The sequence below is a fragment of the Corythoichthys intestinalis genome, chromosome 6 (assembly GCF_030265065.1).
Source record: "Corythoichthys intestinalis isolate RoL2023-P3 chromosome 6, ASM3026506v1, whole genome shotgun sequence".
Taxonomy (NCBI): Eukaryota; Metazoa; Chordata; class Actinopteri; order Syngnathiformes; family Syngnathidae; genus Corythoichthys; species Corythoichthys intestinalis.
In genome coordinates this window covers 5604135-5617876 of record NC_080400.1, presented here as the reverse complement: position 1 = coordinate 5617876, position 13742 = coordinate 5604135, and the positions used below count along the sequence as shown (strand labels likewise).

The following is a 13742-nucleotide window of genomic DNA, read 5'->3' as shown; positions in this document are numbered from 1 at the left end:
GTTTTCAAACTTATCCCAATATAATTATGTAGATTGTTAGCATCCAGAGCTGTCGTGTGCTTTACATACAGTACAGGCCAATGAGCACACCTTGTGTAATCCATGTCTTGTACATTGTAACGTGTGGTAGGTAGGATACATGTATAAAAGTACCAAAAAGGGGAGAAGCTTCCACCTATGCAAATTTTATTCACAAAAAATAATATTTCCACCTTGACCACTCTTCACACGGGAGCTCAGCAGTACGCAAACACGCGTTCCCTGACGAACTCCAACATTGTTGTGAGGTCCACGTCAGAGTCACTGTCGTCACTGTAGCGTGCCATAGTGCTTTAATGATTTAGTATGATTTGGGGAAAACTTCCACGAAGAATAGTCAACATAAAAGATAGCAATAGTAATCCAAATCCGCGTTTTTTACTCACTCGAAGATCCAGGAATTAGACCGATCCCATGGCAATGTCGCAGCCGCGATCAGGCCGCCGATTCCACAAAATAGACTGCTCCGAAAAGCCGCCGTGGGACCGATGAATCAAAAAAATAAACCAATATTGCCGATCCAGGAAATAGACGGATCCGTTACTTGACTGAGGATCCGGGAAAAATGTTCGGGTGCCAGTTGTAACGCGTGGTGGGTTGGATGCGTGCGTACAGGGACCAAAAAGGGGAAGAAGCTTCCACTTATGCATTTATTCACTAAGAATAATAATTCCACCTTGACCACTCACTTCACTCCCCTTGTTTCCATTTGACTGGAAATTGCATCCAAAAGCAGCGCATCGTGGCATTTTACTTCGCGAGTTTAGGCAGCAATAAGCAATTGTTGAACACGCTACAAATTTGGAAAGATACCAGTGACGTCATCACTGCGAGCCCGCAAACCATGGCGCCAACTAACGGTCAAAATATGTAGTAAATATTATAAAATATTGCCATAGATTTAACATTGTATGTGTTTCTAACAACATACAAGAGATGTACAATGTACAAGAGAACAATTGTGGTTTATTAGAGCCTACAAGTATTTAAGGTAGAGGATCACTTTCAGTAATTTTTTAAAACAAAGGTTTGAATTGTAGCCTGAACCAATACACATTAAAGTGAGTATAAATCAATACAGATTTATTTTGCATTGATCATTAAGAATGTCCCGTCCCCAGCAAAAAGTGTACATGCATGTTATGCCACATCGTTCCTACCAATGTTGAGACCAAACCTATGCCCTTGACATCAGACAATGCTTCTCATCAAGACAATTCTTACCAGGTGTGTGTTTTATAGTGGGCAGGGCAGTCTTAAACCACTCCTCAGTGATTGGGCACACACCTGACTTCAATTGTTTGGTAAAAATCGGTTTCAATTGCTCTTTAAGTCTTCTTAGGCAGAGGGTTCACTTACGTATTTTTCCCCTTTCTGTCATTTTGTGCATGTTATCCTCATTGACATATGAAAACCTATAAATGTTTGGATGGTATTAGTTAAAGCAGACAATGTTTTTACCTCTGTGTGATATTGACAAAGATCAGCTCACATTTGATAGTGATTTTATGCAGAAAAGTGAGAAATTCCAAAAGGTTCAGATACTTTTTCAAACCAACGTACTCATATTTAAGTGCCATTGATGGCACTAGTTGTCCAATCCATTTTAATGTGAAAGGGTGAATGAACTTTAGTTCATTTGTCCCATTGACTGAGCAAACAGAGTGACTCGAAAGCGCCCCCTAAATTACAATTTTATTCTGAAAATACGCATCTAAAAATAGTCCTATCGCCATAATAATCCGGCAGTTGGACGCCGGCTCAAAAGGCAAATAAATTGAAGGTCACAGGACAAAGCGCATCGATTCTCAAGCCTGTCCTTATCCTCCATTATTGATCGGGAAGGGGGGGAGGAGTCTCCCGCGGGTCCTCAAGAGGATCAGGAGGTCATGGGAAAAAGCTTTCCAGGAATGTCAGCTCTCACCAAACACAACTTTTCCATCAACGTTTATTTATAAAAACAGTCAAAAGGGGAGTGAATACAAAAACAAAACGTGCCATTATTATGGAAAATATATATCGTACACAACGTATGGGAGGGGGATTATTGCATTTTGGAGTGGTTATTATTATTTTTTTATTACTTAAGAATTCACAACAGGACACAGAAACAACAATTGAAGAGAAAGAAGTTGTTAAATAAAGCATAACAAGTTGGTCCACTCATTCACTCATAATGACTGCCATTGAGACATCACGTTTCACCGCCATTGACAGTGATAGCTGTCCAATCTATTGTGACTGGGACTATCGATCGCTAAAGGTGTAATATTTCAAGATTAAAAGTTCGTTATATTACATATGTTTACGTAATATGTGAGGATGCAGTGCGGCTAAATTAGCTAAATATTACGCGAACTAATAATGTAAATCATGATATTACAAGAAAAAAGAAATGTGTAATATTACACCTAATGTTACTGAATTATACGTAATACGTTGAGATTAAAGTCGTGATATTACATATCTTTTTGTTCCGTGATATTTATGGATACAGTGTGGCTAATTTCACTAAAAGTTATCTTAAGTTAGCCTACTTTGGCTGGGCGCTACGATGAAGTATTAGCATAAATACTTGAAATTTCATGTAGATGTAAGAAAGATGACAAATTCCTGATTTGGGAAAGCTATAACGTACTGTATCCATATATACTAGTATATATCCACTTTAATCTTGTCAAATGACCTTATGATGTACTAATATGTATGGATGCAATATGGCTAATTTAGCTAAAGTTATCTTAAGTTAGCGTACTTTCGATGGGAGCTACGATGGCCAATAGCATAAATACTTAAAATTCCATAGAGATGTGGTAAAGATGACGGATTTTCTTATTAGGAAAGTGATTCTAATATATGGGATGCTCTCAATATTGTTTGTTTTAACAAAGGCGACAATGTCGTTACAGCTAATAGTAGCTATGTAATAGCATAGTAGCTAATTCAGCTAAGTTAGCTGCACTTTATTCATTGGTATTCTGAAAAGATACATAATATCATGGCTTTAATCTTGTAAAATGATGTGCAGAAAATGTATGGATGCAGTGTGGCTAATTTAGGTTAAGTTATTTTAAGTTAGCTTAGTTTGGCTGGGCGCTACGATGAAGTATTAGCATAAATTCTTAACATTTCATGTGGATGTAAGAAAGAGGAAGGAATTCCATATTTGGGAAAGCGATTCTAAAAAAACAGATAGCCTCAATATTGTTAGTTTTAATGAAGGCAGCGACGTAGAAGCAGTAATAGCTAATAGTAGCTATATAACAGCGTAGCAGCTAATTTAGCTAAAATTTGCCACACTGCATCCACATATATTCCAAAAAGATACGTAATATATTGACTTTAATCATGTAAACAGATGTACGTAACACGTATGGATGCAGAGTGGCTAATTTCGCTAACGTTATTTTAAGTTAGCTTACTTTGGCTGAACGCTACGTAAAGCATGAGCACAAGTATTTAAAATTACATTTAAATATGCTCAAGATGAAGGATTTCCTTATTTGGGAAAACGATATTGTTTGTTTTAACGAAGGCAGCGAGGCGCTACGTTAAGTACGTAGCAGCTAATTTAGCTAAACGAGCTGTGCTGCATCCACGCACATTCGAAAAAGATAAATGTAAAATAACAACTTTTATCTCGTAATATTGCATAAGATGACTTTTATGTAGTAATACTACATAAAATTATGTAACTTTTTCAAAATATTACGTAAAGGTATGTAGTATTATGATTTTAATCTCGTAATATTACGACTATAATTTTATAATATTGCAATTTATGACTTTATTCTTGTAATATTACGAGATAAAGTCGTAATATTATCTCGTAGGACAACATATCTTTCTTTGTGTGGCCCTATTACTCCGTCGTACATTGGCTGCTTTTGACAGCGATAGATAAAGTGGGAGGACAACTTTACTCTCGTAATTTTACGTCAAATTTCATAACATTTTTTGACTTTTTCTCATGTAGTATTACGTAAAATGATGTAACATCCCAACTTCTCGTAATATTACGTAAAGTTACGTAGCATTACTACTTTAATCTCGTAATATTACGTCAAATTTCATGATATTTTTTGACATTCTCTCATGTAATATTACATAAAATGATGTAACATCCCAACTTCTCGTAATACTACGTAAAGTTACATAGCATTACGACATTAATCTCGTAATATTACGTCAAATTTCTTAACATTTTTTGACTTTCTTTCATGTAATATTACGTAAACTGATGTAACGTCACAACTTCTCGTAATGTAATGTTACGTAGCATTACGTCTCGTAATATTACATCAAATTTCATAACATTTTTTGACTTTCTTTCATGCAATATTACGTAAACTGATGTAACGTCACAACTTTTCGTAATATTATGTAAAGTTACATAGCATTACGACTTTAATCTCATAATATTACGTCAAATTTCGTACCTTTTTTTTTTACTTTCTTTCATGTAATACTACGTAAAATGATGTAACATCCCAGCTTCTCATAATGTTACGTAAAGTAGTATTACGACTTTAATCTTGTAATACTATGCCAAATTTTTAGTGACATTTTTTGACTTTCTTTCATCTATTATTACATAAACTGATGTAACAGCACGACGTCTCGTAATATTACCTAAAGTTACGTAGTATTAGGAGTTTAATCTCTTGTATTCCGACTTTCTTCTTGTAGGCCATAATTTTTTTGTGACTGTGGCCCTAATGCTCCATCGTACATTGGCTGCCATTGATAGACGTCCAATCTATTTGATGACTAATCTCATAATATTCCGCCAAATTTTGTAACATATTGACTTTTTTTCCCCCATTTAATATCACGCAAAATGACATGACAGCGCAACAAATTTCTCCTAATATTACGTAAAGTTATGTAGTATTATGACTTTAAATCTCGTGTCATTACGCCACATTTCGTAACATCTTGAATTTTTCTTCATGTAATATTAGGTTACAATGACGTGACATTACAACTTTTTTCTCTTAATTTTACGTAGTGCTTCTACTTTAATCTCGTAATATCGCAAGAATTTCTTGTAATATTACAACTTTTTTCTTGTAGGCCTATTTTTCTTTGCGTGGCCTGAATACACCGTCTACTATAGAGATGAGTACATTTATGATAGATTATTAAAAATTGCCAATCATGACGATAAATCATTTACTATCGTCAAATCGTGTTATAAAAACATACACGTGTCTATGGCTGAACAGCAAAAATATTTTGAAACGTTGCACACGTGTACTCAAAAGTGTTGCATTATGAAAGCGTCCCTGCGGTTTGTCCCTCGTGGAAGCTAGCGTGGTTGCTAGCCAGCGCCGGGCGCTTCAGTACGGGTACTGCTTCTGCTTCTTGCCGGCGAAACATGACAACCAGGTGCAAAGCAACATGGCGCCCGCCGCCCCGGCGCCTGTGCAGTAGTAGGCCCAGCCAATCTCGCAGGAACCTGATGAGAAAAACGTTAGAGTTGTTAGATGCTAACGCGCTAACGAGCAGTAGGTGATGACAGTGTTAAAAAAGGTGTTAAAGTTATACTGTATATGACTTGAGAAGTTTGAAACAGCTGGATGCTTTCACACAGATAAATTACACTTGTGATGAAAACGTGTTAACTCAGACGTCCAATTTATTTGATTAGGAAAGGTTCATTGGCCCCTCCCAGTCAAAATGAGGTGGACGTCTAGCGCCGTCATTGGCATCCAATCAATTTGACGTGAGTGTCGTGTCTGCTCTTGTGTAAAATGTCGAAGTTAAAAGATTTATTTATTTTTTTTACTCATTTATTTGAAGTTTTAGCGATTTATTTCCATTTTAATTTGTTATTATTATTCATTTAGGAGTCCCTAAATGAAACACTTAAAGTGAAAACAACCATAAGAAATATAAAATAAAATATAAATGGACATATTCATGAAATTAATAAATAGTGAAATAACGATGATTACAAATTCAATAACCAATTTTGGCATATCTACATGTGCCTGATCATTAGCATGCACTGTCGCTTTTAAATTCACGTAAAATAAAAAAATAATAGTTCAACATTCATTTGTAATATTAATCCTTTAACAACTGAAATAAATAACATTTTAAAATAATTCAATCAAAATTAAGACAGACAAATTTAGTTTACGTTATGCTATATTATCACTATTATAATACAAATTATGTAAAAAATGGTAATTATGGAAAAAAAACATGTTAATTATCACGTAAAAACGTGATAACACATGTAAACATTTGATAGTAATCATGTAAAAATGTGACAATTATGTAAAATTGTTAAAACTATCATGGAAAAAGGTTATAATTATGTAAAAGAAAAAGTGATATGTAAAAAACGTGATAACTATCATGTAAAAACATGATGATTATGTGAAAAAATGTGATAATTATCATGTAAAAAACTAAAAATGTGATGAATCGTGTAAACGCGGGATAGTTATCATGTAAAAACATAACTCATGTAAACGTGATAATTATCATGTAAAAATGTGATAGTTATTGTATGTAAAACCGTGAAAACTATCATTTAAAAAGGTGATTATGTAAAAAAAGTGATACTTATCATATAAAAACATGATTACTATGTGAAAAAACATGATAATTCTGATATTAAAAATTTTGATAATTCTCATGTAAAAATATGATGATTATGTAAATAAACGTGATAATGATCATACAAAAACGTGATCACTATTACGTCAAAATGTGATAATTAGGTAAAAAACGTGATTATAGTCATCATGCAAAAATGTTAATTAGTAATTACCATGTAAAAGCGCCATAATTATCATGTAAAAACGTGATAAGTCATGGTAACGTGATTATTATCATGCATAAACGTGATAGTTACGTAAAACCCTAAAAAACTACCATATAAAAAGGTGATGATTATATAATAAAAACAACGTGATAATTATAATGTAAAAACATGGTATCATCTTCATGCAAAAACGTGATCATTATGTAAAAATGTGATAATTATCATGTAAAAACATGATGATTATGTAAAAGATAAGAATTGTGATGTAAAAAAAAGCTAGATAATTCTCATATAAAAATGTGATGATTATGTAAATATAACATGATAATGATCATGTGAAAATGTGATCATTAGGTAAAGAACATGATATAGTCATCATGCAAAAAACGTTAATTATCATGTCAAAACGTGATAATTATGATGTAAAAACATGATATCATCATGCATAAACGTGATCATTATGTAAAAAAGTGATAATTATCATGTTAAAACGTGATAGTTATGTAAAACCGTGAAACCCATAATGTAAAAAGGTGATGATTATGTGAAAAAAACGATACTTATTAAGAATAAAGGTGATGATTATGTAAAAAAAAGTGATACTTATATAAAAACGTGATGATAATGTAAAAAAATGTAAGAATTGTGATGTAAAAAAGCTTGATGATTCTCATGTAAAAATGTGATGATTATCTAAATAAAACGTGAAAATGATCATGCGAAAATGTGATAATTAGGTAAAAAAGTGATATAGTCATCATGCAAAACCTTAATTATCATGTAAAAGCAGGATAATTATCATGTAAAAACGTGATAAGCTATGGAAACGTGATAATTATCATGCAAAACGTGATAGTTACGTAAAACAGCGAAAACTACCATGTAAAAAGGTGAGGATTACCGGTATGTAAAAAAACCCTAATAATTATAATGCAAATACGTGATGATAGCGTAAAAGAACTTAAGAATTGTGATGTAAAAAAAAGCTTGATAATTCTCATGTAAAAATGTGATGATTATATCAATAAAACGTGATAATGATCATGTGAAAATGTGATAATTATGATGTAAAAACGTGATATCATCATCATGCAAAACGTGATCATTATGTAAAAATGTGATAATTATCATGTAAAAACTTGATAACTCCTGTGAACATGTGATAATTATCATGTAAAAACTTGATAACTCCTGTGAACATGTGATAATTATCATGTAAAAACGTGATAGTTATGTAAAACCGTGAAAACTAATGTAAAAAGGTGACGATTATGTGAAAAAACATGATAATTATTAAGAAAAAAAGGTGATGATTATGTAAAAAAGTGATAATTTTGTAAAAACGTGATAATTATATAAATAAAACGTGATAATGGTCATGCAAAAGCGTGATAATTATGTAAAAAAAAATGTGATAATAATGTTAAAACGTGAAAATGATCATGTAAAGCGTAACAATCATGTATTACTATCTTGTAACTATCATTTCTTTTCAGAGTGGCAGCAATACGTCCGTATAAAAGAAATCTTAAAATTTTATTTAGTAATATTATAGTACTTATAATTATTAATACATTATAGTTATATAATATTGTTTAACTTATTTATTGTGTGTATTTCATATTGGCGCCACTGGTACGCAGTAGCATCAGAGTAAAAAAAACACAATTTTTTTGGGCCATTTTTGTTGTAGATGATGCGGGCATGTTCTCACCGAGTTGAAACTGGTCGGAGGCGTTGCTGCACGTCTGCTGCACTTCCTCACTGTCCCAACCCAGCGGGTAAAGAGCGCAGCCCGATCCGATGAGCAAACCTGCAAAACCCAGAAGAACACAGGTTAGCCGTACTCTCTCACCGCTGTCCAATTCCCATCCGTTTCCCGGTTCGAATGGATCGGACTGAAACGCCATCGTTGGCCGTTGCCGGGGCGACCGGCCCGGTTCTGCGAGTCGCTCAAGAAAGCGTCCGAGATTGAGTTTCAATTGATCTCGGTTATCAAAGCCACTATCTGCGGCTTTAATGGCTTCTGTGAAAGGAAGGCCTCTCGCTGAACTTCCACTAATGGACAGCGCTATTTCATCAGCAGCAATTCACTCTTCATGTCACATTTCAAGCCGTGGGGGAAGTTCCGTGTCATGTTTTTTTTTTTTTTTTTTTGTCCGTCCAAAGCTCAAGACGCTTCTGTAGAAGTCATTCTCTGTTTCAGTTTGAACTTCTAACATGGATTTTCTTTTCTGCATCAAAATTCAGTGGCAACATTTTCAGCATCAACATCCAGGAAAAGCAACTGATCCCCGTCTCATTTCCGTTATGCTGTCTCCACTGGTCGTGTTACCCGCTCAAGGTTATCGAAGAAGTATAAGAAGCCATGTTAATGACTGAGAGTACGTCAAAATTTAATCACTGTGTCTTGTAACTGATGGGATTATGGAAATGTAACGGACATCAACTGGCTGGTGACCTGGATTTTGAAAGTGAGTTTTTTTTTTGGGACTGATTTTAGTGAGTGACGTAAATTTTGGCAAATCAATTTTCCTTACTGAATTTTTTGCAACTAATTTTTGCAACTGAATTTATTGCAACTGAGTTTTTTTGCGGCTTAATTTTGGGGAGAAATTATTTTTAGCAACAATTGTCACTACTGAATTTTTGATGACAGACTTTTTTTTGGTTACTATTGTCATTTTTGCAAAGGAAATTTTTGGCGACCGATATTTTTGCTCAGAGAAATAATTTTTGTCACTGAATTTTTTTGCCACTCATTTTTATGCGGCTGAATTTTTCAGGGACTGGATTTTTAGCTTCTGAATTGTTGGTGACAGATTTTTTTGTCACTATTTTAATTTTAGTAAGAGAATTTTTTGGTGACCGATTTTTTCTAGGATGGAAATTTAGGCAATTAAAATTTTTGTCACAGAATTTTTTTTTTTGTCGCTCATTTTTTACAACAGAGGTTTTAGCAAATTAAAGCGACTGAATTTTTTACAACTGAATTTTTCGCCGACTGGATTTTTAGCAACAATTGTCACAATTGAATTTTTGGTGACAGATTTATCTGTCATTATTGTAATTTTAGCAAAGGATTTCTTTTGCGACTAATATTTTTGCTGACAGAAATTTTGGCAATTCAATTTTCCTTACTGAATTTTTGCCACTCATTTTTTGCAACTGAATTTATTGCAACTGAGTTTTTTGCGGCTTAATTTGACAGAGAAATTAATTTTTAGCAACAATTGTCACGACTGAATTTCTGGTGACAGATTTTTTTGTCACTATTGTAATTTGAGCAAGAGAATTTTTTGGTGACTGATTTTTTCGAGGATGGAAATTTTGGCAATTAAAATTTTCGTAACTGAATTTTTTTTGTCACTCATTTTTTACAAAAGAAGTTTTAGCAAATTAAAGCGACTGAATTTTTTACAACTGAATTTTTCGTCAACTGGATTTTTAGCAACAATTGTCACAATTTAATTTTTGGTGACAGATTTTTGTCACTATTGTAATTTTAGCAAAGGATTTTTTTTGCGACTAATATTTTTTGCTGACAGAAATTTTGGCAATTAAATTTTCCTTACTGAATTTTTTGCCACTCATTTTTTGCAACTGAATTTATTGCAACTGAGTTTTTTGCGGCTTAATTTTACGGAGAAATTATTTTTAGCAACAATTGTCACTACTGAATTTTTGAAAACAGACTTTTTTTTGGTCACTATTGTAATTTTTGCAAAGGAAATTTTTGGCGACTGATATTTTTGCTCAGAGAAATAATTTTTGTCACTGAATTTTTTTGGCACTCATTTTTTGCGGCTGAATTTTTCAGGGACAGGATTTTTAGCTTCTGAATTGTCACGACTGAATTTTTGGTGACAGATTTTTTTGTCACTATTGTAATTTTAGCAAGAGAATTTTTTGGTGACTGATTTTTTCGAGGATGGAAATTTTGGCAATTAAAATTTGTAACTGAATTTTTTTTGTTACTCATTTTTTACAACAGAAGTTTTAGCAAATTAAAGCGACTGAATTTTTTACAACTGAATTTTTCGTCGACTGGATTTTTAGCAACAATTGTCACAATTGAATTTTTGGTGACAGATTTTTTGTCACTATTGTGATTTTAGCAAAGGATTTTTTTTGCGACTAATATTTTTTGCTGACAGAAATTTTGGCGATTTAATTTTCATTTTGTCACTCATACACACTCATACATAATTGGGACTGAATTTTTAGCAAATGAATGTTCGTGACTAGCAAGTGAATTGTCACTACGGATTTTTTTTTTGTGATTTTTTTTTATCGATTTTTTGTTTTTTAACGGAATTTTTACACTGGTTTGACTATTGAAATTTTTGCGACTGATTTTTTTTTTGTAAGTAAATTTTTTGTCACCGATTTATTTTGCAACTGAATATTTAGCAAAATTTTAGGTACTGAATTTGTAGCCGCTGAATTGTCACTACTAAATTTTTTATGATATTTTGTCACTGTTGTCCTTTTTTTGCAACGGAACCTTTAGTAATTTTTTTTTATGAAACTGAATTTTAGCTACTGAATTTTTTGGCGACTGGATTTTTAGCAACTGAATTGTCACTATTGAATTTTTGGTGACAGATTTTTTTTGTCACTACTGTAATTTTTGCCAGAGAATTTTTTTTGTGACTGATTTTTTTTTTGAGGACAGAAATTTTGGCCATTAAATTTTCGTTCCTGATATTTTTTTGTCACTCATTTTTTGCAACTGAATTTTGAGCAAATGAAAGTGGCGAATTTTTTGCAACTGAATTTTTCGGCGACTATATTTTAATCAAATGAATGTTCATGACTGATTTTTTTACAACTGAATTTTTAGCAAGTGAATTGTCACTACTGATTGTTTTGTGACTTTTTTTGTCACCGATTTTTTTGTTTTTTGTAACGGAATTTTTACACACTGAAGTTTGACTCCTAAAATTTTTGCGGCAGAATTTTGTTTTTTTGGAAGTAAATTTTTTGTCACATTTTTTATTTTTGCAACTGAATATTTAGCAAATGAAAAAAAAAAAATCTAAACTGTCCCTAGTAATTTTTTGTGACAGATCTTTTGTCACTGTTGTCATTTTTTTTGCAACAGAACCTTTAGCAACTTTAATTTTTGCGAGTAAGTTTTAGCTTCTGATTTTTTGTTTTTGTTTTTTGTCACCGATATCTTTAGTGACAGAATTTTTAGCAAATGAATTTTAGCTACTGAATTTTTTTTTGTCACTGATATAAGCCCACGTTGACTCTTGAATGGAAAAAGAAAGACACACACACACACTTGACTTCCTCTACTGAGCAGGAACGAAATTCAGTCTCGTTTCAAACGCCTGACTTGAAAGGGAATCCGCGATATTGTTAAATATTCATTTTAGATTGGCGCTGCTGGCAGATTAGCCTGCCAGCAGCGCCGCTCACTCGTTACGGTGGCGAATTTGAATCAAAACTGCGTTTGATAACGTTACGTAACAGGAGAACATGGCGGCGTGTGTGCGGGTTGCGAGGATTTACATCCAATCCTCTGGCGGCTCTCCTTTTTTTTGTGATGCTGGGCTCAAAGTAGAAATTTGGAAAGGGGAAGTGGTTAAATTGTCACGGATGGAGGGGTGGGTGGGTGGGGGGGAATCCTCTCTGATCCTGAGCCGAAATTACATAAGCATGTTTTTTTTTTTTTTTTAAACTAGTATATATTTATATATATGTATATGGCAGAAAACACGGACAAGACTAAAAAAGCAGTTTCTGCTCTTGCACCCTTCTTTAAAATAAACTGATGTATTTTAAGCCAAAACAACTGTTGTGTTTGATAGAACAATATGTTTATATGCTGCCATAGCAGATTCATGGCGCATTAAGCCCCCGAACTATTTTTAATTTGTCCGTTTTACCCTGAAAACCCGTTTACAGACGTCGCGCAACCGCTTTGGTTTCAACCTAGCCATAAAACGAAGGTAATGAATTATATTTATTATTCAAAATGTCTTGTTTTTAGCGTAGAATCATTAATTGATGTCTAATATTTTGTTTAAAAATAAAAACGACTTAAAAAAATTATTCACTCGCATATTTTAAACTTTTAAACTAATGACGTCACAATGAAAAAAATGGCGTCTGTAAAATAGTCACAGATATCTACCTCATAACTATCGCTTAACTGTATTTTTTTTGTTACTGTCGCATTTTCTCCGATATGTTACATAATAAATAATCGATCCAAACAAAGAAAATCGAAGAAAAAACAAGTTTAAAAGGGTAAATACATTGGGGCAAATAAGTATTTAGTCAACCACTAATTGTGCAAGTTCTCCCACTTGAAAGTATGAAAGAGGCCTGTAATTGTCAACATGGGTAAACCTCAACCATGAGAGACAGAATGTGGGAAAAAAAACATTGTTTGGTTTGGAATTTATTTGCAAATCATGGTGGAAAATAAGTATTTGGTCGATACCAAAAGTTCATCTCAATGCTTTGTTATGTACCCTTTGTTGGCAATAACGGAGGACAAACGTTTTCTGTAACTCTTCACAAGCTTTTCACACACTGTTGCTGGTATTTGGGCCCATTCCTCCATGCAGATCTCCTCTAGAGCAGTGATGTTTTGGGGCTGTCATTGGGGAAGATGGACTTTCAACTCCCTCCACAGATTTTCTATGGGGTTGAGATCTGGAGACTGGCTAGGCCACTCTTACGAAGCCACTCCTTTGTTGCCCTGGCTGTGTGTTTGGGATCATTCTCATGCTGAAAGACCCAGCCACGTCTCATCTTCAATGCCCTTGTTGATGATTTTCACTCAAAATCTCTCGATACATGGCCCCATTCATTCTTTCCTTTACACAGATCAGTCGTCCTGGTCCCTTTGCAGAAAAACAGCCCCAAAGCATGATGTTTCCACCCCCATGCTTCACAGAGG

General features: G+C 33.6%; 1 protein-coding gene across 1 annotated transcript in view; it reads right to left on the bottom strand.

The window, feature by feature from the left end:
• Positions 1 to 13742, bottom strand: part of LOC130917148 (LHFPL tetraspan subfamily member 6 protein) — a 100268-nt gene continuing 86526 nt past the window's right edge. The window contains exons 3-4 of the mRNA XM_057838252.1: positions 8535 to 8633; positions 1 to 5500 (exon numbers count right to left, since the gene is read on the bottom strand). Of these exons, the coding sequence (XP_057694235.1) occupies positions 5382 to 5500; positions 8535 to 8633 (218 nt within the window). The 3' untranslated portion in view covers positions 1 to 5381. The remainder of the gene's footprint in view (positions 5501 to 8534; positions 8634 to 13742) is intronic.